General features: G+C 36.2%; 1 protein-coding gene across 3 annotated transcripts in view; it reads left to right on the top strand.

Annotated features, from left to right (window-relative positions):
• UNC5C (unc-5 netrin receptor C) overlaps positions 1-24296 on the top strand; it is a 425750-nt gene that overhangs the window by 209341 nt on the left and 192113 nt on the right. For all 3 annotated transcript variants that reach the window (XM_066386368.1, XM_066386367.1, XM_066386365.1), the window contains exon 2: positions 21142-21363. In XM_066386368.1, coding sequence (XP_066242465.1) covers positions 21142-21363 — 222 coding nt within the window. The remainder of the gene's footprint in view (positions 1-21141; positions 21364-24296) is intronic.

Here is a 24296-nt window from a genome sequence, read left to right as displayed (position 1 = left end):
TCACGTAGAGAAAGAAGGTTGCTGCCTTCAAGTTTAATAATTTTGTGACCCTGTGTCAAGTGTTGTGATTTCCAGTGGCAGGGGAGGTGAAAATGTGAAACATTAACCAACCATGTACCTTGCAGGAGATGAGTCATATCCTTCTCATCTTAAGTCTACTGGATACACTAACCTTCAAAACAGTAAATTTTGGAAGAATGTAATTTGTTCCAGCAAAAAAGATTAAAATTGATAATATTGGTTCATGATCACTATCGTCACTCAACAAACAGAATAAATCCTTTAATCCTTTCTTCGTAAAGTTATGAAATATGAATTTATATCACATGCCACATGGAAACTCTGATTTCTAAACAAACACACAGGGATCCAGAAGCTAAAGATAACAATATTTTTTGTGTGTGTGTGTGTGTTTTTTGTATTTTTCTGAAGCTGGAAAAGGGGAGGCAGTCAGACAGACTCCTGCACGTGCCAGACCGGGATCCACCCGGCACTCCCACCAGGGGGCGTTGCTCTGTTGTGACCAGAGCCACTCTAGCGCCTGAGGTAGAGGCCACAAAGCCATCCCCAGCGCCCGGGCCATCTTTGCTCCAATGGAGCCTTGGCTGCGGGAAGGGAAGAGAGAGACAGAGAGGAGGAGAGGGAGAGGGATGGAGAAGCAGACGGGCGCTTCTCCTGTATGCCCTGGCCGGGAATCGAACCCGGGACTTCCGCACACCAGGCCGACGCTCTACCACTGAGCCAACCGTCCAGGTCCTGTTTTTAATAAAGGTTGTAATGCTTATTTTTGGTATAAAACATCTGCAGAAGTGTTGGTGTCATGTAAACATTATCAAAACTATAAATGTACAGTAGCTTTTTATTTTTCAAATTTGGATGTTTGCCTACACTGTAGGACAGTGATGACACATAGTAGGCATATGATAGCACCAACTTTAGCAAATGATGGATCAATTAAGGCAGAGAATTTACTATAAAAACAATAGTCAACACAAAACAAGTACAGCATAATCCCATTTGTATTTTTTCAATGTTATAATATATCCACACACATTTACACACACAATTGCATAAGGAATTGGACAGAGAAAGATCCAGAAAAACACACACTAGTATCAACAGTAGGTAGGTTTGGGGAGTGGTATAGAGCTTGAGTGACTTTCTATTTTTGTTACTTTTTTATTGTAGAATTCTCACTAAAATATGTAACTATCATAATTTTTTTTAATAAAGAAAAACATAATAGCATAAAAAGATAATAGCTCAGGGGTCGGGAACCTATGGTTCCTGAGCCAGATGTGACTCTTTGATGGCTGCATCTGGCTCGCAGACAAATCTTTAATAAAAAAAAATAATAATAATGTTAAAAATATAAAAGATTCTCATGTATTATAATCTATTCATTTCCTACCGCTCATGTTCATGGTTGCAGGTGGCTGGAGCCAATCACAGCTGTCCTCTGGGACAATACCAAATTTTTTTTTTTTGTTTTGTTTTGTTTTGTTTTGTTTTTTTTCATTTTTCTGAAGCTGGAAACAGGGAGAGACAGTCAGACAGACTCCCGCATGCGCCCGACCGGGATCCACCCGGCACGCCCACCAGGGGCGACGCTCTGCCCACCAGGGGGCGATGCTCTGCCCATCCTGGGCGTCGCCATGTTGCGACCAGAGCCACTCTAGCGCCTGGGGCAGAGGCCACAGAGCCATCCCCAGCGCCCGGGCCATCTTTGCTCCAATGGAGCCTTGGCTGCGGGAGGGGACGAGAGAGACAGAGAGGAAAGCGCGGCGGAGGGGTGGAGAAGCAAATGGGCGCTTCTCCTGTGTGCCCTGGCCGGGAATCGAACCCGGGTCCTCCGCACGCTAGGCCGACGCTCTACCGCTGAGCCAACCGGCCAGGGCACAATACCAAATTTTTATTGGATAATGCGTAAGGTACATGGGTCATTGTATGGCTCTCATGGAATTACATTTTAAAATATGCGGCGTTCATGGCTCTCTCAGCCAAAAAGGTTCCCGACTCCTGCAATAGCCCATGGGTTAGCTCAAAAATAAGAAGACAAAATAAACTATCAGGTGAATTAGAAGGGGCTGTTGATGTGATGGCTCATAGCTTACATAATCACAAAATATATACCACAGCCATGAAATTTCAATATTGATCTGGAAAGTCTGTTCCTGCAGCTTAAAAACCATGTAATTTTAGACAAGTCACTCAAACTCTCTGGGTTTCAGTTTTCTCCTCTACAAAATGAGATAGTTTGACCAACTTGCAAATTCTAAGTAGACATTTAATTATCAACAAGTTACTTCCCTATAGTCACAAACAATGTCACTCATGTTTTCCCCACTCGACAGTTCTGAAATAGCCACCCAGCCAGGCACCGAGAAATGAGACCGTTCTCTATCTTTTTCCACCTCTGGGATCCTGGCCTTCCTCCCATCCTCCTGATCCACAGTCATTTGGTAGAAGCACAGACATCTAAATAAGTAGACATATAGATTATTCTCATTTTCTCAAAGCTTTGTTAATTTCATGTATGATGTACTCACAATTTAGATTTTTGTTCACACTATACAAACCTACCTGTCAATCTCTTACAAAAAGCTATTGCATTAGCTTCTCTCCTTATCCTAAGATAAACATTTTGTAGCGACAGGGATGGGGGTAGACACTAGAAGATTTGGGAATGTCTTTGCGGGGTATGTAAAACAATTATCCCTACTGTGTTATCTTGTGGTGTATGAATGTTTTTTCCTTTTAATAGATCCTATAGATAGATGTTGTAAGCTTGTTGGTAATTGACTATTGTACCATGCTCCCTCCTTACCCACCTCAATAAGTACTTGATTTTGTGTAAAAGAAGGTCTAGAATGGTAAGAGGACCTACATGATTTGGGATTGTGCCCCGTGTAGCTAATCAGCTAATTAATAAACTCCTCAAATTTCTTCTGTAATCTGCCTGGTGTTTCTATATAACCTGTGGATTGCAGTACTTTACAACATTTGGTCATTGAAAAAATGTCCAGTCTTAACACAGGTTCTCAACTCACAGTTCAGGATTCCTTTCACTACCTCCTGCTCACTCCTCCAAAGAACACTCGAAAGTACTGCTTAGAAAAATTAGGGGATATTTTATCGCTTCATATTCATTTTGAAATATCTCCTAATTTTTGTGAACAGTTTATGTTGGGAAATTATATGGTAACTGGATTTTGTCTTTGGAAATTATTAATGAAAAAGCAAATTGAAACTTGTATAATATTTATAAATTACATCCAAAATTTCAAAAGAGAACACTAAAGTGAGTCAAAACTATTCTATATACCTAAAACAATGAATTGGAACTCTTAAGAAGATACTAATACAAAATCTAGCTTCATTTGTTACAAAGTAGAAAAATGGAGAATATTGGCTTCTACGTTATTTTAAAATTTTTGTTTTGAAATTTGTAATTTTAGGAATTTCTATACTTCTTCCTCAATTCAGTCAACAAACATTGTCTTCTACTTATTTATCTTTGGTCCTGAATATACCAAGCATGGCTGGGTGTACAGATGTGTAAGCAAAGTACACATAATCTTGTTCAAATAAGCTCTTTGTGTGGCGGGAACACAGGAAAGCACACCATGACACATTACTGTTTAATAAGAGTGATAATATAGCAGTGCATATTTGTTCAGTGCTGGCAGAGAAAGAGGGCAACAAACCTGTGCTGGAAGGGTCTAGAATGGCTTCCTAGTGAAGATAAAGCTCAAGGTGAACTTGGAAAGAAGAGTAAGTTATTACCAGGCACAGGAGAGAAAAGACATTTCAGAAGGATGGATTAAAGGCATATTAGTGCTCAAGTGTGTTTAGGAAGATGAGAGTAGCTTAGCATCCACAATAGAAATAGAATAAGAAAAGAATACAAATAGTTATCATATATGAAGATCTAATCTGTGGTAAACTCTATGTTAAATCATTATTATTACCTTATTTAATGTAACCCCCACACTATCACCAACCACATTGCTATACCTACACATTTTGCAGCTTGGTAACTGAGACTAGGTGAAATGCCCAGTCAAATGCACAGTAAACAGCAATGCTAAGATTCAAATCCAAGTCTGTGAGATCCCAGAACCTCTTTCTATAGCAATTTCACAGTTCATAGTCTATGATAATCCAAAGAATATTTTTCCCTAGATACAGAAAGTCCTGCAACCACTTACTCAAAATTTATACATTCTTATATATATATCATTAAAATGATATATAAGGCCATAATAAGCACCAAGTACACAAAGATCAATAAAAGCTAGTTAGTTACAAAGTAAATTATAAAATGCCGTGCTAGAAATATACTGAAGGTAAGGGGTAGGGGAGAAATAGATGCTTGTAGTATAAGTTGCTAAAACAGGTGAGGAAAGTCAGAAAAAGCATCTTAGATAAAAATGATGCCTGAGCTGAGACTCAGAGGATGAGGAGGAGCGTGTACAATAGAAGAGCAGGTAAAACTGCAGACAGAAGGTGGAGAAACTGCATACTGTGTCTGGAGGACAGTAGGTGGTCTGTATTACTGAGAGTGGTGAGAGAAGATGGAATGGCAGGCACCCTTCCGATCATGGAGAAGCTCATATACCATGCTGATGAGCTTGGATTTATTTAACAAGAAATGAGGGTCTTGGCCCTGGCCGGTTGGCTCAGCGGTAGAGCGTCGGCCTGGCGTGCGGGGGACCCGGGTTCGATTCCCGGCCAGGGCCCATAGGAGAGGCGCCCATTTGCTTCTCCACCCCCTCCTCCTTCCTCTCTGTCTCTCTCTTCCCCTCCTGCAGCCAAGGCTCCATTGGAGCAGAGATGGCCCGGGCGCTGGGGATGGCTCCTTGGCCTCTGCCCCAGGCACTAGAGTGGCTCTGGTTGCGGCAGAGCGATGCCCCGGAGGGGCAGAGCATCGCCCCCTGGTGGGCAGAGCGTCGCCCCTGGTGGGCGTGCCGGGTGGATCCCGGTGGGGCGCATGCGGGAGTCTGTCTGACTGTCTCTCCCCGTTTCCAGCTTCAGAAAAATACAAAAAAAAAAAAAAAAAAAAAGAAATGAGGGTCTCTAGGATTGTAAACAAAGTGACTTGGTTAGATCTTGTCTTTAGACGGGGGACAAAAGATACCGATTATGAAGCTTGAAGTTTTTTTTTTTTGTTTTTTGTTTTTTTTTTCTGGCAAGGAATGATGATAGCTGTGGAATCAGAACCAGAGAAAAAGAGGTGGATTCAAGAAATATGTGGGTCATAAAATTTGTAGGACTTTTGATAGTTTTTTTTTTCTTGACAGTGAGGGAAAGGAAAGAGCCAATAACACTTCTTAGATTTCCAGCTTGGGAGAACCTTAGGAAAGACTAAAATTTCATAGTTGTGAAGTTTCCTGTATGCAAAAACGTAGTTACCAATTTACACGGTAGATTTGATCCTTGAATGATTTGAGAGGTAAGGGAGCCAATACTCCGCACAGTCAAAAATCCTTATATAAATTTGGACTCCCCAAAACTAATAGCCTACTATCAACCAAAAGCCTCACAGATAATATAAACTGTCAATTCACATGTTTTTTCATTATATGGATTATATACTATATTCTTATAGCAAAGAATAATAAAGTTACAGTAAAGAAAATGTTATTAAGATAACCATAAGAAGGAGAAAGTACATTACAATGTTTTATATATTTATTGAAAAGAAAATCCACATATAAGCAGACCCTTGTAGTTCAAACTTATTCAGTGGTCAACTGTATTGTATTTTTTAATGTATTAGTAATAAATTATTTTACTAAAGTATGATTTCTTCATTCCAAAGTCACTAACAGAGTTTCTTCTTTATATGGGTGTAAAGCCAGCAGTCAAGGCCAGGGCCACTATCACAGCAGCCTTCTGGCCTATGCAGGTTCGCATTGGATTCGGACAGTCGGCAAAGAAACAGCGGAGCCAAAAACTGGTGGGCCATAGTCTTTAATCCTACCTTGCACCCGGCGGGCAAGTAAAAATACACACTGGGCTCCAAAACCCAGTCACATTCAGTGCTCACAAAGCCACTGACTTATCCGAGTTTCCTAGAATCAAAGGTTTCTAGCTCACCAGACTTATTCACCTCTGTTCCCCATCTCCTTCCTTATCCCAAATACAAACTCTACACAAACTGGCATCTCACTCAGCACTCCACCATCTTGGCTGCTTCTCCTGACCTCCTCCACGTGGCCTCCTCCCGCTGCTGGCTCTACTCTCTCCTCTGCTGAAAATCTCAGGAACCAAGAGCCCAAGCTCCCACTTCGTCCCCATTTTATAGTGTAGCAATCCAAACTCTTAATCCAATATACAAAACAGGGTAGTCTCTAATACAAAGTCACTTCTCTGAGGCATGATTGGATTGTACCGCCCTACAGCAAAAAGGGTAGGAAAGGCTTAATCCCAAAACCAAGCCCCAGGCTACAACAATTCTCAACACACATTAATATCACCTGGGCAATGGCCTCTTTAACAAAGTGAGCATAATACATTTTATCTGCCCAACAATGGGTAATCTCAGCTTAGAGTTTTCTAATGGTTATGTCTTGTAAAATATACTTTGAATAGTGTGATCTTACCATTAATCACTATTACTTTGAGACATTTTTATGGATGAGCATTGTACTCTTAAACCAAGTATTCTCATTTTGGCACTGATTTTATTTTTATAATATGCAATATTATGAATTTAATTCCTAATTTTGGAAATATTTGTCTCCTTTACTATCTCAGCCTAAGACTCTGATATTTTCAGTTTCTCTTACTTATGAATTCTGAATGCTTAAACATTTTTATATGTGTATGAAACAAAATTAGCAACTGTTGAAACTCCTTGCAGGTGGATTATGGGTAAGTGGGGTTCTTTGTTCTATCATTTTGCATATACTTGAAAATTCTCATCATAGTTGAATATATACAGACTTTTTATATAAGTAGAGATTGTATTTAGATAATTTGAATTATCATAGTACATTACTATGGCTATGACATTAATTTCATAGTCCTTAAGAACTAGTAATCAATTTTAGATATATTCACCTTAATTGAGAAAAGTTTTAGAGTCTACTAGCAGTTTAAAAGCTGTTTATAGACTATGGAATGACCAAATTTTTAAATTTGTAGGACTCTGGTGAACAGCTAAAAATAAAATAAATTTTGGGGCCCTCGCCAGTTTCCTTGGTGGTAGAGCATCATCATGGAGTGTGGATATCCCAGGTTTTATTCCTGATCAGGGCGCACAGGAGAAGCACCCATCTGCTTCTCCATCCCTCCCCCTCTTGCCCCCTCCCCCTCTATCTCGCTCTCTCCCCCCTCCTGCAGCCATGGCTCAGTTGGAGTGAGTTGGCCCCAGGTACCGAGGATAGCTGCACAGCTTCACCTTAGTTTGGAAGAACTTGGTTGCTGAGCAATAAACAACACCCCAGATGGACAGAGCATTGCCGTTGCTCCCTAATGGGCTTGCCAGATGGATCGGTCAGGGAGCATGCGAGAGTCTGTCTTTGCCTCTCCTCCTCTCACTAAACAAACAAAAAAACTGGCCCATATTCTACTGAATACTGAAAGTTTCCAGCAAAAGCTACTATGATTTCACTTTCTACACATAGTGATGATATAGTGGTGCAGTATTGATAAAATTAAAAGAGAAAAGTCCTGGTCCTGGCCAGTTAGTTGAGTTGTTTAAGAGCATAATCCCAAAACAACAAAGTTGTGGCTTTGATCCTGGGTCAGAGCACACACAGGAAGCAACCAATAAATGTGTGAGTGAGTTGAACAATAAATGAATGCTTCCCTTTTCCCTTTCCTCTCTCTTCCTTTCCCCTCCCTTCTCTCTCCTCTCTGTCTCTTAAAAAAAAAAAAAAAGCCCTGGCTGGATAGCTTGGTTGGTGGGAGCATCATTCTGGAGCACGGGGGTTCACAGTTTGATTCCCCAGTCTGGGGCACATACAGGAGCAGCTCCATGTTCTCTCTCTCTCTCTCTCTCACTCTCGCTCTTGCTCTCGCTCTCACTCTCTATGCCTCTCCCCTGGCCCCAAAAAAGAAAGAGAGACAAGTCAGGATCAAGGCAAATCAGTAACAAGGCTCTTATAATAATCTAGATGAAAATGGTAAAGACCTCAACCTGAGTTCTAGTGATGAAAAGAAAAATAAGGGTTGATTGTGAGTAAGACAATGTAAATCTGATATGCATTGTACATATAGATGGATTCAATCTGATAGTGAGATGGGGCTTCAAGCTTTTCACTGTGAGAATACTATTACAGTCAGAAATAAGGAGCTGAGAAAAAGGAGAAGCTAGCTTTAGAGCAAATATACGTTCATCTGATTTTGATGCTGAAGATAGTGTTGAATAAAATAGACAAAATTTCCCATCTCATAAGGTTTGGTGTTTTGTGAGAGGGAAGAAAATATAAGCAACTAACTCAGTGAAACAAGCTAATTTGAGATGGTGATAGGTGATGAGAAGAAAAAAAATAGAATGATTGTTCTTAGAAAGAATCATCAAGAAATTGAGATTGGGTGGTCAAGAATCTGTCTTTGTCCAGGAGACATCTTGAGCTAAAATCTAAATGACAAAAGGAGGACTATCTTTCCTGGATGAATGAAAAGCAAATGTAAATATCTTAGGGTGAGACTGAGTTTGGTGTGTTCAAAGATACAATTACCAGTCTGTCTGCTTGAGAACAATGAAGAAAGGTCAGGAGGGTAGAAAATGAGACATAAAGAGAGACCAGCAGCAATCAGATCAGGTGAGTTCCTGTTGGCCTTGGTAAGGAATCTGATTTCATGCTAGAGGTCATTGCAAAGACCTTGAGGGTTTTAAGAAGTAAGGGAGTGGAGTGGAAGGTTGTGCATGCGACATGATCTGATAATTGAAGTTAGTGTTGTGGATGAGATGCCCAGGGGAGAGACTAAAAAAGAGAACGTTGGTTAAGTGTCTAACTGTATTCAAGCAGCGAAGAAGAAAGAGAGAGGTCGAAGAGGTGGGATGGTAAAGCAGTCTAGTGTTAATTCACAGTCCCCAAGAGAGGAGGAAGTTTCAAAAGGAGGGAGTGGAACACTGAAGTCAAGTGTCAAATGAGTCCAAGAGGTTGAAGAGGCACTGAAATCATATGTATTACACAAAATGTTTTAAATTCAACTTTGATTATATATTGAAATATAATGGAATATACTTGTCCAAGGCTATGTACGCTTTATGATATATAGCATTAACACTTGCATGGAAGATAGCTGTAATTCTTTTTTAACCCTTTGAGTAATTTGAATGTTCATGTATGTCCTTGTGCCCCCTGACCATCCAGAGTACGATCGATTTATTTTAAAAATGTGTAAGGCAACATTTAAAAAAAAAAAGGCAAATGTATGTTCTTGTTTCCATAAATTTGTTATCAAACAAACATGATTTTAAGTTAATAAAATTGGAACTAAAACTAATTTTATTTTTTGAGAAAAAACTCAATCCCAGGGGTCAACAAGAATGAACAACAAACTCTCTACTCAAAGGGTTAATGTGGGAACTGATTCTGTACTTAAAAACACTAAGGGGACACATTTTAAATATGTGTGTTTCTGTTGTATTTTTTGCAAAGATTTCCTCTCATAATTTCTATTGATGGAGTAATTCCTATACACTTCTTTCTTATCAAATAGAACCTGTTTAGGCATAGCTATTCAAATGAAAAGGGAAAAAATATCCGAAAGCCATACTAGACACTGAACTAGATATTAGTTATGCAGAAATGAGTAGGATAAACATTGTTTTTAATTCTCTGAATTTGCTCACTAGTGGGGAAGAAATACAAACAAAATGAAGAGTAGAGATCAAAGATGATACAGGGGCTTAGGTCTAGGATTTAGAGTGGAGAGGCCTTCTGAGAAAGGGGTATTTGATATCTGAAGCATGATTAAGACCTAAGAAACAGGATGGCAATGAAATTGTGGGAAGTATGATGGCATTTTTATGCATCAACTTGGCTCAGCTACTGTTTTTGATTATTTAATCAAACATTGGTAGGCCTTTCAATTTGTGGCATGAGACACACCCAGATTATCTCTCTTACTTAAAGAAACTAATGAATAGACTTAATCACAGCCACAAAATACCTTCACAGCAACACCTAGATTAAGGTTTGATTGAATAACCAGGGACTGTATTCCTGGCCAAGTTGACACATGAGAATGACCATCACAGAGTTTCCCAGGAAAAAGATTGGCATGTGTCATGTGAAAATATTATAATATTGAATTTCTAAGTCTTTAATAGATTCTTTTAAAATACAATCATTCTTTTAGTTAACTAGTAAGGATTGCCACTATGTTTATGTTGTCTTATTTATCTACTGATAATTGCTTAATTTTTATAATTTTCTTCTGAATGAATTTGTTCAGTTCTTCAAATTCCTGAAGTGCATAATAAGAATACAGGATTTGTAGCTCTAGAAATAGAGAGTAAGAAAACTGTAGAACTTTTCTTTAACTCACTTATGTGAGTTTTACATATATTAGTGAACCTTTCTAACATCTTAAAATTAAGCACTTTATTTTTTTATTGTTAATTTTAATCAGGTGACATTGATAAATCAGGGTACATATGTTCAGAGAAAACATCTCCAGGTTATTTTGACACTTGATTATGTTGCATACCCATCACCCAAAATCAAATTGTCTTCCGTCACCTTCTATCTGTTTTTTTTTGTGTTCCTCCACTCCCCTCACCCTCCTCCTCCCTCCCCTGCCCCAGTAACCACCATACTCTTGTGCATGTCTCTGAGTCTCATTTTTATGTCCCACCTATGTATGGAATCATGCAGTTCTTAGTTTTTTCTGATTTGCTTATTTCACTCAGTATAATGTTATCAAGGGCCATCCATGTTATAAATGATTCAGGAAGAAATACACATGGCCAACAGATATATGAAAAGATGCTCATCTTCATTAGCTATTAGAGAAATGCAAATCAAAACTACAATGAGATACCACCTCACACCTGTTAGGTTAGCTATTATCAACAAGACAGGTAATAACAAATGTTGGAGAGGTTGTGGAGAAAAAGGAACCCTCATCCACTGTTGGTGGGAATGTAAAGTAGTACAACAATTATGGAAGAAAGTATGGTGGTTCCTCAAAAATTTTTAAATAGAACTATCATGTAACCTACCAATCTTTCTACTGGGTATATACCCCCAAAATTCAAAAACAGTGGTATGTAAAGACACATGCAGCCCCATGTGCATTGCAGCATTGTTCACAGTGGCCAAGACATAGAAAACAACCAAAAGCCCTTCAATAGATGACTGGATAAAGAAGATGTGGCACATATACACTATGGGATACTACTCAGCCATAAGAAATGATGACATCGGGTCATTTACAAAATTAAGCACTTTAAAGTGAAATTCAAGTACTAATGAATTTTAACATTCTCTTTATATAACCAGACTAAAAGACCAATTTTATTATTAATTTAAATTATCATAAATTTTGTATTTTTTATTTCACTATTTTTAATAAGTAGGAGGACTTCATTAAGAGATGATGTGCAGCCTCAGCTACCACAGTGAGGACAGCTCCAGCATATAGAAGGCAATTAGCAAATATTGTATACTTGTTTTTGAACAAAATGTGAAAAAGATTTAAAACTTTTTAGTTCAAAATTAGAGGTTACAGAATAAAAATTTATGAAATGAAAAATGAAAGGAAAAGGAAGTGAAACTAGGCGGAATGAAATAAATGCTCTATAACTAAAAGTAACATGGTCTATAAACACACGTTTTAACAGAGACGTAACGCAAGGAAGGCTTTTTGGTGTCAGCGTAATTGATTTGGGAAGGTTTAATTTAGTAAAGAAGCCCGAAGTGGTTGTTCCAGGTTTGAGCAATAGTTTGCACATGAGATTATTTAATTTTCTTAATTTGAATAAAAACCCAGAAGCACATTAAATATAGAAATAATCAACAACACTGGGGAACAAAATTCTTGTTGCATCCACAAAAACACTTGTTCTTACTTAATTTGAGTGTGCTGATCTCAAATCTGACATTAGTTTTTCTCTGTAAGCTACAATATTTTTTTGCAATTCAAGATTTTAGGTTTTCATCTTATTGTAAAATTTTTAACATTTAGTTTAACATAATGAAATAGAATGTCCTCTTGGACATCATCTTTGTGAAAATATAATGCAGTAAATACACTAATACACTAAAAGATATGATTGCACCAGAATTTGTCTACAGTTTCTAAATAGAACATATTAAAACATTTATTTTAATCATAAAATTTGCACAAAACTTATATCAATTCTATTCAGGCAAAAATTTGCATTTGTAGCTCTTGCATTTGTGTACTTGTTGAGGACAATCTCGTTTGATGCTCCAGCAGTAGTCTGCTCATCACTAACAGCTCCAAGATTTTCAGGAAACTTATCAAGGTGACTGTTCAGGAAGTGAATCTTAATGCTCATGTTACAGCCAATGTCGCGGAAACCCAACAGCATTCTTTGAGCCAGAAGTTCATAGTTTTCTGCTTTTTTGTTGCCAAGGAAGTTCTTTGTAACTGCCACAAAAGACTGCCACGCTGCTTTCTCGTCCTTATTCATCTTCCTGGCAAATTCTTCGTCATGTATCAGGCTTCGAATTTGAGGTCCATCGAATATACCTCCTTTTATCTTCTCGAAAGACAAGGCAGGAAAAGCAGAAATAATATGTTGAAAGCATTCACTTTCTCTATTCAAAGCCTGACCAAACTGCTTCATTAAGCCAAGTTTGATGTGAAGTAGGGGAAAAATGATCCTGTCTTGATTAACTACAGGTTCATTCACAATATTTTGCATCCCTACTTCCAGAGCTTCATGTTTTGGCCACTCCTTTTGTGTCCAGTGTTTCTCCCGAGCTCGGCTGTCCCACAAACACAGAAAGCAAGGATACTTTGTGAAACCTCTCTGTCATCCTAGCAGGAAATTTATTATTTTAAGACCCACACAAATGATCCAGTTATACTCCTCATACTTCAGAAAGTCAAGGACAATTTTTATGTCATTATAATCTTCTCGCAGATGAGTTGAATAACCAATTGGAACCACTGCATAAACATCACTGTTATGTAGAACACATTTCAGACTCCGTTTAGAGCTGTCAAGAAATAGCTGCCATTCTGTTGCACTGTAAGTGGTAACACCTAGCTGGCTGAGAAGACTACTGATATCATGACAGTAAACAAAGTGTTTGTCTTCAGAAAAAAAGACCACAAAAATTTGTTCATGCTTTCTGAAATGGGATACTTTAGCTGACCGGTGAAATACATTCTTTTCTTGAAGCTTGGAGGCTAATAACTCAGCTGCTTTCTTTGATAGGCCCAAATCTCTTACTAAGTCATTCAATTTGGGTTGGCTAAGCTGCTGAGGGGTTAATGACTGCTTGGCATCAGAAGAAGACCCTTCAGATTCTACAACCATTTCCTCATGCATCTTACCAAAATACAGTTGATCACCATGTTCACGTTCTTCATCCTTAGAAGAAATAAAACCATTGAAAACTGGAACCGGGCATGTCTCAGAGTCTGGAATAGGTCATATTGCTGAAGGAATATTAGGATATGTGATCATATGTCATTTTATCATATATATTTTTTATTATATAATAATTTTTTACATTTAAAAACAACTACAATTATGTAAAAGTGATGTTTTTAAAACATTAATTGCATTGTGGTTATGTTCAATCCAAGAGTCATTGCCCTTTAACTCCAATTTAAAAACCAATGCATGGGATTAATTGTAACAAAAAGAAATTAAAATTCCATAAAAACTAGAGCATTGACCGAAAAACGGATTTCAGATTTGGAATCAGTGATACAGAAATACATAGAAACAGTTCTAAAACCTCATGCAACAGAAAACAAAAAAAAAAATTGTTCCCCACTGTCTCTCTCTGTTCCTACCTGTCTGTCCCTGCCTATCCCTCTCTCTGACTCTCTGTCTCTGTAAAAAAAAAAGGGGGGGCATTGGACTGGGATGCCAAGGACCCAGGTTCGAGACCCCGAGGTCACCAAATTGAGCACGGGCTCATCTGGTTTGAGCAAAAGCTCACCAGCTTGGACCCAAGGTCGCTGGCTCAAGCAAGGGTTTTCTCAGTCTGCTGAAGGCCCGTGGTCAAGGCACATATGAGAAAGCAATCAATGAACAACTAAGGTGTCTCAATGAAAAACTAATGATTGATGCTTCTCATCTCTGTTCCTGCCTGTCTGTCCCTGTCTACCCCTCTCTCTGACTCTGTCTCAGAAAAAAAAAAAATGTTCCCCAGTGTAATGTAGCATTTGAAAAGCTTAGTTCAAGTAGAAGGTAAAATTTTCCCCAAAACACTTTCATTCTTTCTCACAGAAATAGTTACTGTTAATATTTTTGGATGTCAGCTTCTAGACTTTACCTTGTACTTCTTGTGACTTATTGATGCAGCCATCTACACACACACACACACACACACACACACACACACACACAGATTTCTTTCCTTCCTTTCTTCCTTCCTTTCCTTCTTAACAAAGAGTGGTATTATTCTGTGCAAATTGGGTAAGAACTTGCTTTATTTGCTTAGTAAATTAGAGTTGTCCTTCTGGTTTTATGCATAAAAATATGCTTCTTTACTTTTATAGGTGAAACAGTATTCTCTTGGGAGGACATATCATAAATAATTATCTCACCATTCCTTAATTGGTTTTCAATTGTTTTCAGTTTCATTGTTCATTAGAGCTACCTTTTGTTGTTATACAGCACTTATTTTTTTAATAAACAATGCTTCAGTGAACATCTTTGTGTGTGTGGGTGTGTGGCATTATGTCTATAACATTGATTCCAAGAAGATTCCATATTTGGAGATATGCAGATTTAATTTTTATTTATATTGTCAAATTTTCTCTACTATGGATATAATACCAATTTACACTGTAGCCAGTACATGCAAATTCACATTTCCTTAATCCTTCATAAATTATTCAGTATTTCTCAGCAAATACAAAAGCAAAAAGAAACCATCTTGCATTATATTGTATTTATTATATTATTTGAAGAAGGAAGTAAATTTGGAAAACTTTTCTAAAAGCACAATATAGACTACATGGCAGAGACTGTTGTCAGGAAACAACATAGGAAATTTTGTATTATTAAAAGTCAGAGATCATAAAGGCTTAAACTGGGGCAGAAAGAGGTGCCTCAGTTTCATAGGTAAGTGTATGCCAAATAGCATGTTGACTTCATATCACTATTAATAATGTATGGATATGGTTTTGAAAGTATGTCTTTAAAAGCTGAAAAGTTTTTTTTTTTCATTTGGATTTGGAAATTATTCAGGATCTCCAAATTGTACAATACATTTAAGGTATTATATCATATATTCAGCTACTTAAATTTAAATGATGAATCCATTAATATGTTGCTTGAAATACAGACTATACATAGTCTTTGTCTTCCAAAGGATATTTTAATCAAAATATTAAAAATAAGCTGCAGACTCATTCAAATAGTTAATTTCAGCTGCCTTTTGTTGTAATATATCATGAATTATCTCTCTGATGTATGGGCAGCCAAATGCAGATAAAATTAGCTTTGCAGTCATTCATTTTAAATTGCTCTTGAATCATTTGGAAGTATATTCCATTTCAGAAGAATACGCTTCAGGTCTCAGACAAAGAGATATTAAGTCTATATTTTATGTTATAAGCAATAATAGTTTAAGTCTTATGATTCAGAAATATAGAAACTTATGTATTAATTTGATGAAAATTAAGGCTGATATATAGCAATAAAGCCAGTACCCTAAAGCTTCCTACATTGATGCTCATAGTACAATATTTTACTGTCAGGAATTAGGTAGAATGAAAGTCTATAAAAATAATACATGATGCAAAGCTTTCTCTTCTTGTATGTAAATGAAAACACAAAAGACGATATGAGATAATAGAGAAAGGAAATACTGAAATTTACCTGACTTCTAGATAAAAATGGCAATATCATTATTGAATAATGGTAAAAGTGGAAAATTAAGTCCAATTATTAATGGAGTAAAATGAATATAATGTATCTAAATCAATGAGAATATTACAGCTTGAAATTAATACTGAATTCAATGTATAAAAGAAAACTATGAAAAAATTTATTTTGTTAACCTGAATGAACTTTATATAAAATATTTGTATAACAATGTAATTAATCAATAATTTTGCCAACATAACATAATGCAGTCAGTATCAGCTTTTGGGGTGTGCCTTTATACAACATATACCAATTTAGAATAACTATGGCATATCACCAGAAATGAATTCACAGTCTGAAGTTGCTGTTCACAAATTGAGTTCCTGTTATCAATATAATCCTGAAGACTTCAGAGGACTCTTTAGATACTTTTATTAAGAAATAAAGTGGGAAGAGAATGCACTCAGTGATCTCCCTACTGAAGAATTAAATCGTTCTTTTATAGCTTCCAATTTTTTAGCATGACCTTAATAGTATAAAAAATGTGGTTTCTTTTTATAGTAAAATGAATTGTATGCTAGAAATAGTCAGCAAACAGTCTACGAGCTCAAAAAAAGAATCTTCAACCTTATTATCCCATGTAGTAAACAGTCCCTTAGTGGCCTGAAGGAGTTACCCTGAGTGTGGCAAGGATTTTCTTGTTTTATATCAGGCCCAAGGATGGGCACTAGTGTACATCCAAAAGGAAAACCAGGAACAGATAAATCCACACACTTTTACTTACAAACCATTGCAAACACATGTGCTTAGAGAATAGATTGGAGTCTTCGTTTCAGAATTTGAAAATCCATATCTTCTTCTAGAAAACATGTTATACCCATAAGAAGCTGGGAAATTCCAAATGTGTTCTAAAATAAGCATTCACTAATAAAGATGTATTTTCATTTCTCAAACTCTCCTTGAAGTGGAACTCTCAGTTAACTGACAGTGGCAGACACTAGCTTCCTGACTATGTGACCTGACCTGTCACACAGGACCTGCACTACGTTTAATGCTTTGCTGTCACCACTTCTGAATTCTTAATGCATTTTTAACAAGGATTCCGAGAATTTCATACTGCACTGGGCCACACAAATTTTGTAGCCAGTTCAGTTTGTAGATATTATTGTTATGACGCTTTATATTTAAAACTGAATTTGAAGCATTTGAAACTCTAAAATACCTTGTGAATCTTTTAGGAATTATCAAAGTTGCCATAATGATATTTGTGCTTCTGTAAGACTTTTATTAACCTCCCATTATGTACCCAGCACTATGCTAGATTTGTAGACAGTAAAAATGGAAAACAACATAGTCCCTGCCTTCAAAAGCACTTATTCTAGTATTGAGCATTTGTTGTTATATTCTTGGCTTTTGAAAGTTGGGAATAGTCACATAAAACTGGTTACAAACACTGAAAACTAGACTCTTCCACATACGTGCGAGGCGAATGCATAATGTGGAGGAACTAAATGTTCATGAAGATGTATTTGTAGATGACCCTTTTTTCTGGTTAAATGTACATGGTGTTTGGAGAGGATCATTTTTTCCTTGTTAAATACATATAGTTGCAACCATGCTGGGTATTTAAATACTAAGAAGTTTTCCTTTAAACTTTTGTTGAAGAGAATTGGCTTACTTGCTTGACTTTTAAAACTTACTCTAGAAAAAGATACAGATGACATTTCATAAAATGACGATCCCTGAAATACCATTATATTTGAAAATTAATGCTGACACTTACCATTTTTGTCTAGAGCAAGAAAAGTGTTCTCTTAGCATACTTAACCTGATGGTGAGGAAGCTGTTCTCTGGGCCAACTTCTATAGTGGGGCATGGTACCCAGGCTAAATGTTGCATATGGAGAAGTGAGGAATTTCACAACTGTCCATTTGCATTTTGTTATATCTGTCCCACTATACATATCTTACTAACACAGTTTCTTCAAAATTATCTTCATAAATGTCATTCCCTACATCAGAATTGAGTAACAGAAATGATGTGTCATATTGCCTGATGTGAATTTGTCTAGAGCATAGATTTAAATACACTGTATGTATATTATGAAAAATAGCAGTTCTGCTATTTTCTACCATATTGATAAACTAATATGCTGTGGTTAGTTAGGCATCTTTCTACATAAAATTTTAGACATGGGATTCATACAGAGCTAGAATGATATGTAAAAGGAACACTGGATTGATGGCATATTGAAAATATTTCAAATGATGAAAATAATTCCTTAATAACTTGCATATTAAATGTTATTAAGCAAACATCTTGAAAAATCAACACTTTATGAAGCCTCAAACCAAGACAGAATTATTTCTTTTTATTTGTAGTAACTCTTGTCTTAAAACCCAAAATTAAGGAAATTACAAACTTAGTCTGTCCATACATTTTAAAAAATACAGTATTAAATCATTACTATTTTTTTTCCAGCACTTAGCAGAGGTCTTTTTGACTTGAAAACATACGTGTGACTTTCTCAGCTTCCATTGGGCTTCCCAGTAGTTTAAAATAAAATTATCAGAAGAAAGAAATATATGCTTCGGAAGTGCAGTTTAATCAATGTTTAGTGCTTCTCTTTCTGTAGGATATGAATGTACAAGTACTTTTGTTACATTATTGAATAAGGTAAGGAAGTATACAATCATCTGATGTCTTGCAATCATCATTCCTTCCAAAGGAGTAAGACTCACCTTCTAAATGAATGGCTTGAAAGGATTTTTATATTTTGCATACCTAAATAAATATATTGCTATGAAAGATATACACAAGTTTTGTGTGCATGAATATTCGTCAATAGAAAAAAAAGTCTAATTGACCCTCTGCTTTCATGGATAATAATAATTAAAAATGAAAGCTAACATTTAATAGCATTTGAATTTGATATTTTATGAAGCTTTATTGATTATCAGCACTGTCTGTCATTACATATAACAGGAAGTTCTTCAAAAGAAAAAACAAGAAAATATTGACTAATGCCTTCAAGACATCAGCTCTGTGCTGATGGACCTGTCTAATGCCTCCATTCCCCATTCTTTTGCCTTTCTGAACTATTGTTTATTTAAGCAGCCTTGAGTGTTCTTGCATATTGATTCTTTTTTTAAAAAAAACTGAAATTGATGGAAACGAAGTTATCCCTTATTATTCTGACAGTTTGGGTTCTTGTTTAACAATAGAAAAGCCAGAAATGATACTCCACTTAAAGCAAACAAATTCAAAAAATAAAGTGAGAAAGAAAGCTAGTTATGTGAAACATCATTTACACCCAGTGTCAGGAATGTATAATTGAGGGTCAGTGTTCAAAACTTGTTTTGTCTGTGATGAAAGTGAAGTCAATTTTTACTGCAAAACAAATTGGCAAAGGCCAAATGTTGTTACTGTTTGACAGCTATCTCATGATCTACATGAAAAAAGTCCCATGCCAGGGTTCTTAGTAGACATATATTCACATCAGCAATGGCTGTCTACCAAAACAAGGAAACAACTGAATAAGTGATGAAATGAGTTTCAAGGTAACATCTGTGCAATCACTCTTTAACTACCAATACCATATCGATATTGCTATGTAATATATCTATATATATATATCTATATATATATATATCTTTAAAGAACTTGTAAAAACTTTTCATTTTTAAATTTTGACCTGAGTTTTATATTTACATATTATCCTAGAGTGCTTAATCAACTTAAGCAATTAATAATAGTTTTATTCTCCTCTGTCCCTCATCATAAAAGAATTATCAAGCTTAACTTATTTAGAATGTATTGGAAGACATTTTATTTAACTTCTATTTATCATATTTTACGTGGAGTATGATAAGATTTTTAAAGGGCACTTTTGTTATTCTCTATTTTTATTTGAAATTATGTGTAACCGAAGTTAAAAGAAAATGTACTGTATAGTGTGCAAATATTTTAATTAATTTTTAAATTTGTTTATTCATCAGTGTTGGAACAGAAGGGAGATAGCAGTATATTTAAACATTTAATAATGTGAAAATATGAGACTATTTTTCTTCATGATAATATTTAGTACTATTATAATAAGAATGGGTTGAGCCTGACCAGGTGGTGGCACAGTGGATAGAGCGTCGAACTGGGGTGCGGAGGACCCAGGTTCGAGACCCTGAAGTCACCAGCTTGAGCGCAGTCTCATCTGGCTTGAGCAAAAAGCTCACCAGCTTGGACCCAAGGTCGCTGGCTCAAACAAGAGGTTACTCGGTCTGCTGAAGGCCCAAGGTCAAGGCACATATGAGAAAGCAATCAATGAACAACTAAGGTGTCACAACAAAAAAACTGATGATTGATGCTTCTCATCTCTCTTCGTTCCTGTCTGTCGGTCCCTCTCTTTGACTCTCTCTCTCTGTCCCTGTAAAAAATAAAAAAAAATTAAAAATAATAATAATAAAAAAAGAAAGAAAAAGAATGGGTTGACTATTCATATACAACATACATTTGAGGTATAGTTTCAAAATAAGATTGACCAGCTTTGCTAGATTCTAGGTTCTATTGTGGTTCTACTGTTGCCTGACTTGAAGTATCATCTTCATTTCTAGTATTTAGCATGACTCTGAACTCAATATTTTTGGATGAATGAAAGAATATTTCATGCAGTGGCATTTTTAAAAAATAATAATAGATTTATCCTTAATTCCTATTTCTAGTATTTCTTCTTGGGTTATTGCAAAATTTACCTGCCAACCTTATATTTTTCAAATAAATTTTTCTAATGAAGTTGCTTCTGCTTTTGTCAGTTCTCAAGGGTAACACTGTGTAGTGGGAGGTGTAGTATATATCTGGAAGATCAAAGTTTTTGAGGAAAACAAACCAGGCTTCTGATCACAGTTCTGTTATTTTCTATCTGTGTGCTCAGGGCAAAGATATTTATTCTCCTTGATGTTGAGTTTTTCCATGCATAAAAATGAGAATAACAATCTAAATCCTCAATTGAACAACCAGTCAATAGACCTAACCTACTGCTTAGCGCACAGGGTCACTCAAATTCCTTAATTAGATAATGAGGCATTTAAAAATAAGTAGCAAGTGAAGGGCAAGTGGTTACCATGCTTTGAACATTTCCCCTTTTCTTCTTTTACCAGACGATGACTTTTTTCATGAACTACCAGAAACTTTTCCATCTGATCCACCCGAACCTCTGCCACATTTCCTTATTGAGCCTGAAGAAGCTTACATCGTGAAGAATAAGCCTGTGAACCTGTATTGTAAAGCCAGCCCGGCCACTCAGATATACTTCAAATGCAATAGTGAATGGGTACATCAGAAAGACCACATAGTAGATGAAAGAGTAGATGAAACATCTGGTAAGTTTTCTCTGGCATGTGGACTACTTCTTAGGAGTCCCATGTCATACAGTTCTTTCAATTAGTGAAATGGAAAATGGAGTTATTATTCTTTGGCAAAAGTTTTGAATGAGTTTGGTTAATATTTGGTAATCTTCTTCCATGCATTGCAAAGTAAAATGTGATATATAAATCTTGACTTGATTTCTGCTGGACTATGTGCAACTAAAACATTGTTCACACTAAGAAGATAAATGATGAGAAACAGTAGACTAAATAAATGGTAAATGCCCTAGTGAAAGATACCCTTGGATTTCACTTTTGTGTCAAGTCTGGTGTAAGTTCTAAATATCCTAAGATGGGAAAACATATTCAACCAAAGATAAATTGTATTTGTTTACATGACTCTCCAATGTTAATTCATATGCATAATTTTTCCTTATACTTTTTCATACAATTTGTAAAAGTTATAGATTCAAAATATCTTGTATCCTTACTGTACATCTGAAAGAAATAAATCTTAATTGTATAACTTGGCTAAAGTTAAATTGAGGGTGACTGAGAATAGTGAGTATAGGATCCAGGGAAAGGAGAAATGGTGAGTGTAGCTACCACCTATCTGGATGGATCTTGGTCAGAGTATCTTTGATGCTGGCATGGTTAAAACTCTTAACTGTATTGCTCTGTAAATATCATCCTTAACAGTTATACTAAAAGCATAGAGAGTTTGAAGTAGATTTTAATAACCTGTGAAATTTAGATAGGTTATAAAGGAAACTTTCTTGATAGCAATTATTTATTCCACAGTGGGTAGCTTAGATAGTTGTGGAATCTCCTAGAGTTGTTTTAAATTGGAAAGATATATATCTTTCTACAGTGGCCTAAGTGTTTTTGCTTTCCAGCAGGGAGAATAACAATTTGAACTTTCAGATCCTTTCCAGATCTGACTTGTAATATAAATATATATTTTTTTAAATATTAAAACTTTACTGATCTGTATTTCCAAGCTTAATAGTGACATATATGACAAAAGTGGAAGCATTTAAATACCTTTATTTTTATTCTTAAATATACTTATAGCAAAATCAATATAGGTTTTTGAAAGTCAAACTGTAATTAATTCACATTTGTATCCAAATGTGGGATTAACCAGGGACAAGCAAAGACCAGCACCTAAGAGAGGTCTGCATTTAAGGTCTCTAACGACGTAAAGAGCCTACAGAAGTGACAGAACATAAAGACATAGAACAGACTGGCATCTTTCTAAAAAGCACATGAAGAATATACTTCTATAACACAAATTGTCTGAGAAAATCAGGTGACAGTTCTACCTAATTGTCAATTTGTGAATCAGTATACTCACTGCATGCAAGCTGATGACTGTAGAAATGACTGGCGGCCCTGGCCAGTTAGCTCAGTGGTAGAGTGTTGGTCTGGCATGCAGGAGTCCCAGGTTCGATTCCCGGCCAGAGCACACAGGAGAAGCGCCCATCTGCTTCTCCACCCCTCCCCCTCTCCTTCCTCTCTGTCTCTCTCTTCCCTTCCCGCAGCCAAGGCTCCATTGGAGCAGGATTGTCCCCAGCGTTGAGGATGGCTCTGTGGCCTCTGCCGCAGGTGCTAGAATGGCTCTGGTTGCCCCAGATGGGCAGAGCATCGCCCCCCTGGTGGGCATGCCGGGTGGATCCCGGTCGGGCGCATGGCGCATGTGGGAGTCTGTCTGACTGCCTCCCGGTTTCCAGCTTCAGAAAAAAAAAAAAAAAGAAAGAAAGAAATGACTGCCTATCCAACTGTATGGTAGCTGACTTCAGGACTTCAGGGATTTGTCTCACCTCTTGGTCTAATTGCTCAGAAAATAACTTCACCAGATGTCTTCAAAATCTCAAGTGAATTGGGTTTTATTTGTTTTAGCTCATTTACTTGTAAAGGTTTCAAACACGGAAGTTTTAATGGTAGGCAGAAAAGAAAGAAATCATAAAAGCTAAAATGAGAGTCACAAACATATAGATTCATCTTTATTAAATTAATAAAATTGCCCATATAGGAAGATTAGAGAAAAAAACAAAGCTGCTCTGACATTGAGGATCACTGATGCCTTCATGCTATGTTGGTTTTATATATATGTATATAAAATATTGTATATATTTTACATTCTAAAAAACAGTACTTTTATTATGTCCTCAAAATTAATGAATATTGCATATATCAGTGTTTAAAAATACCTTTTAAAGCGATTGTAAATGAAAATACATGACGTATTTTTATTCAAATTCAGGATGGGCTAAATAAGAGTTAAGGTAAGACTTCATGGCTCAAATAATTGCACAATCCTCCTAAGATTCATGGATAGAATAGAGAGGAATATAATATACTTTTGGGTGGGCTTTTATTTTTTTTCAAAACTTTACAAGAAAGACAGAATACAGGTGATGTATTACTTTTCCTTTTTTATCTTTATTATTTATTGATTTTTAGAAAAAGGGAGAGGAGAAAAGAGAAAAAGAGATAAATACCAATTTGTTGTTCCACTTATCCATACATTTATTGTTTGATTCTTCTATGTGCCCTGACCAGGGATTGAACCCTCAACCTTGGGGTATCAGGAAGATGCATCAACTAACTGAGCTACCCTGCCAGAGTTGTATTACATTTAAAGTTAAAAAAAGTGAATGATACCCAAAGATATCAGTATTGTTTGGTATTGTTTTCAACAGACTAGTCAGTGCAGTTATACAAAACAAATAAGTAAAATACATAAAAATTATAAGGTAAGCGGAAATGATTGTTTTCACAATTAGTATGATTTTGTATATATAGAAAAGCACAGTTTCATAGGAAAAATATAAAAAAACTTCAAAAGAATCCAGAAAAATGGCAGATATAAGATTTACATTACATATTAACTCTTCTAAGTACAAATAGCCAATTCAAATTATAAGGCAATAAAAGATACTTTT

Source organism: Saccopteryx leptura, chromosome 5 (genome assembly GCF_036850995.1).
Source record: "Saccopteryx leptura isolate mSacLep1 chromosome 5, mSacLep1_pri_phased_curated, whole genome shotgun sequence".
Classification (NCBI taxonomy): Eukaryota; Metazoa; Chordata; class Mammalia; order Chiroptera; family Emballonuridae; genus Saccopteryx; species Saccopteryx leptura.
This window is presented reverse-complemented; position numbering and strand designations above follow the sequence as displayed.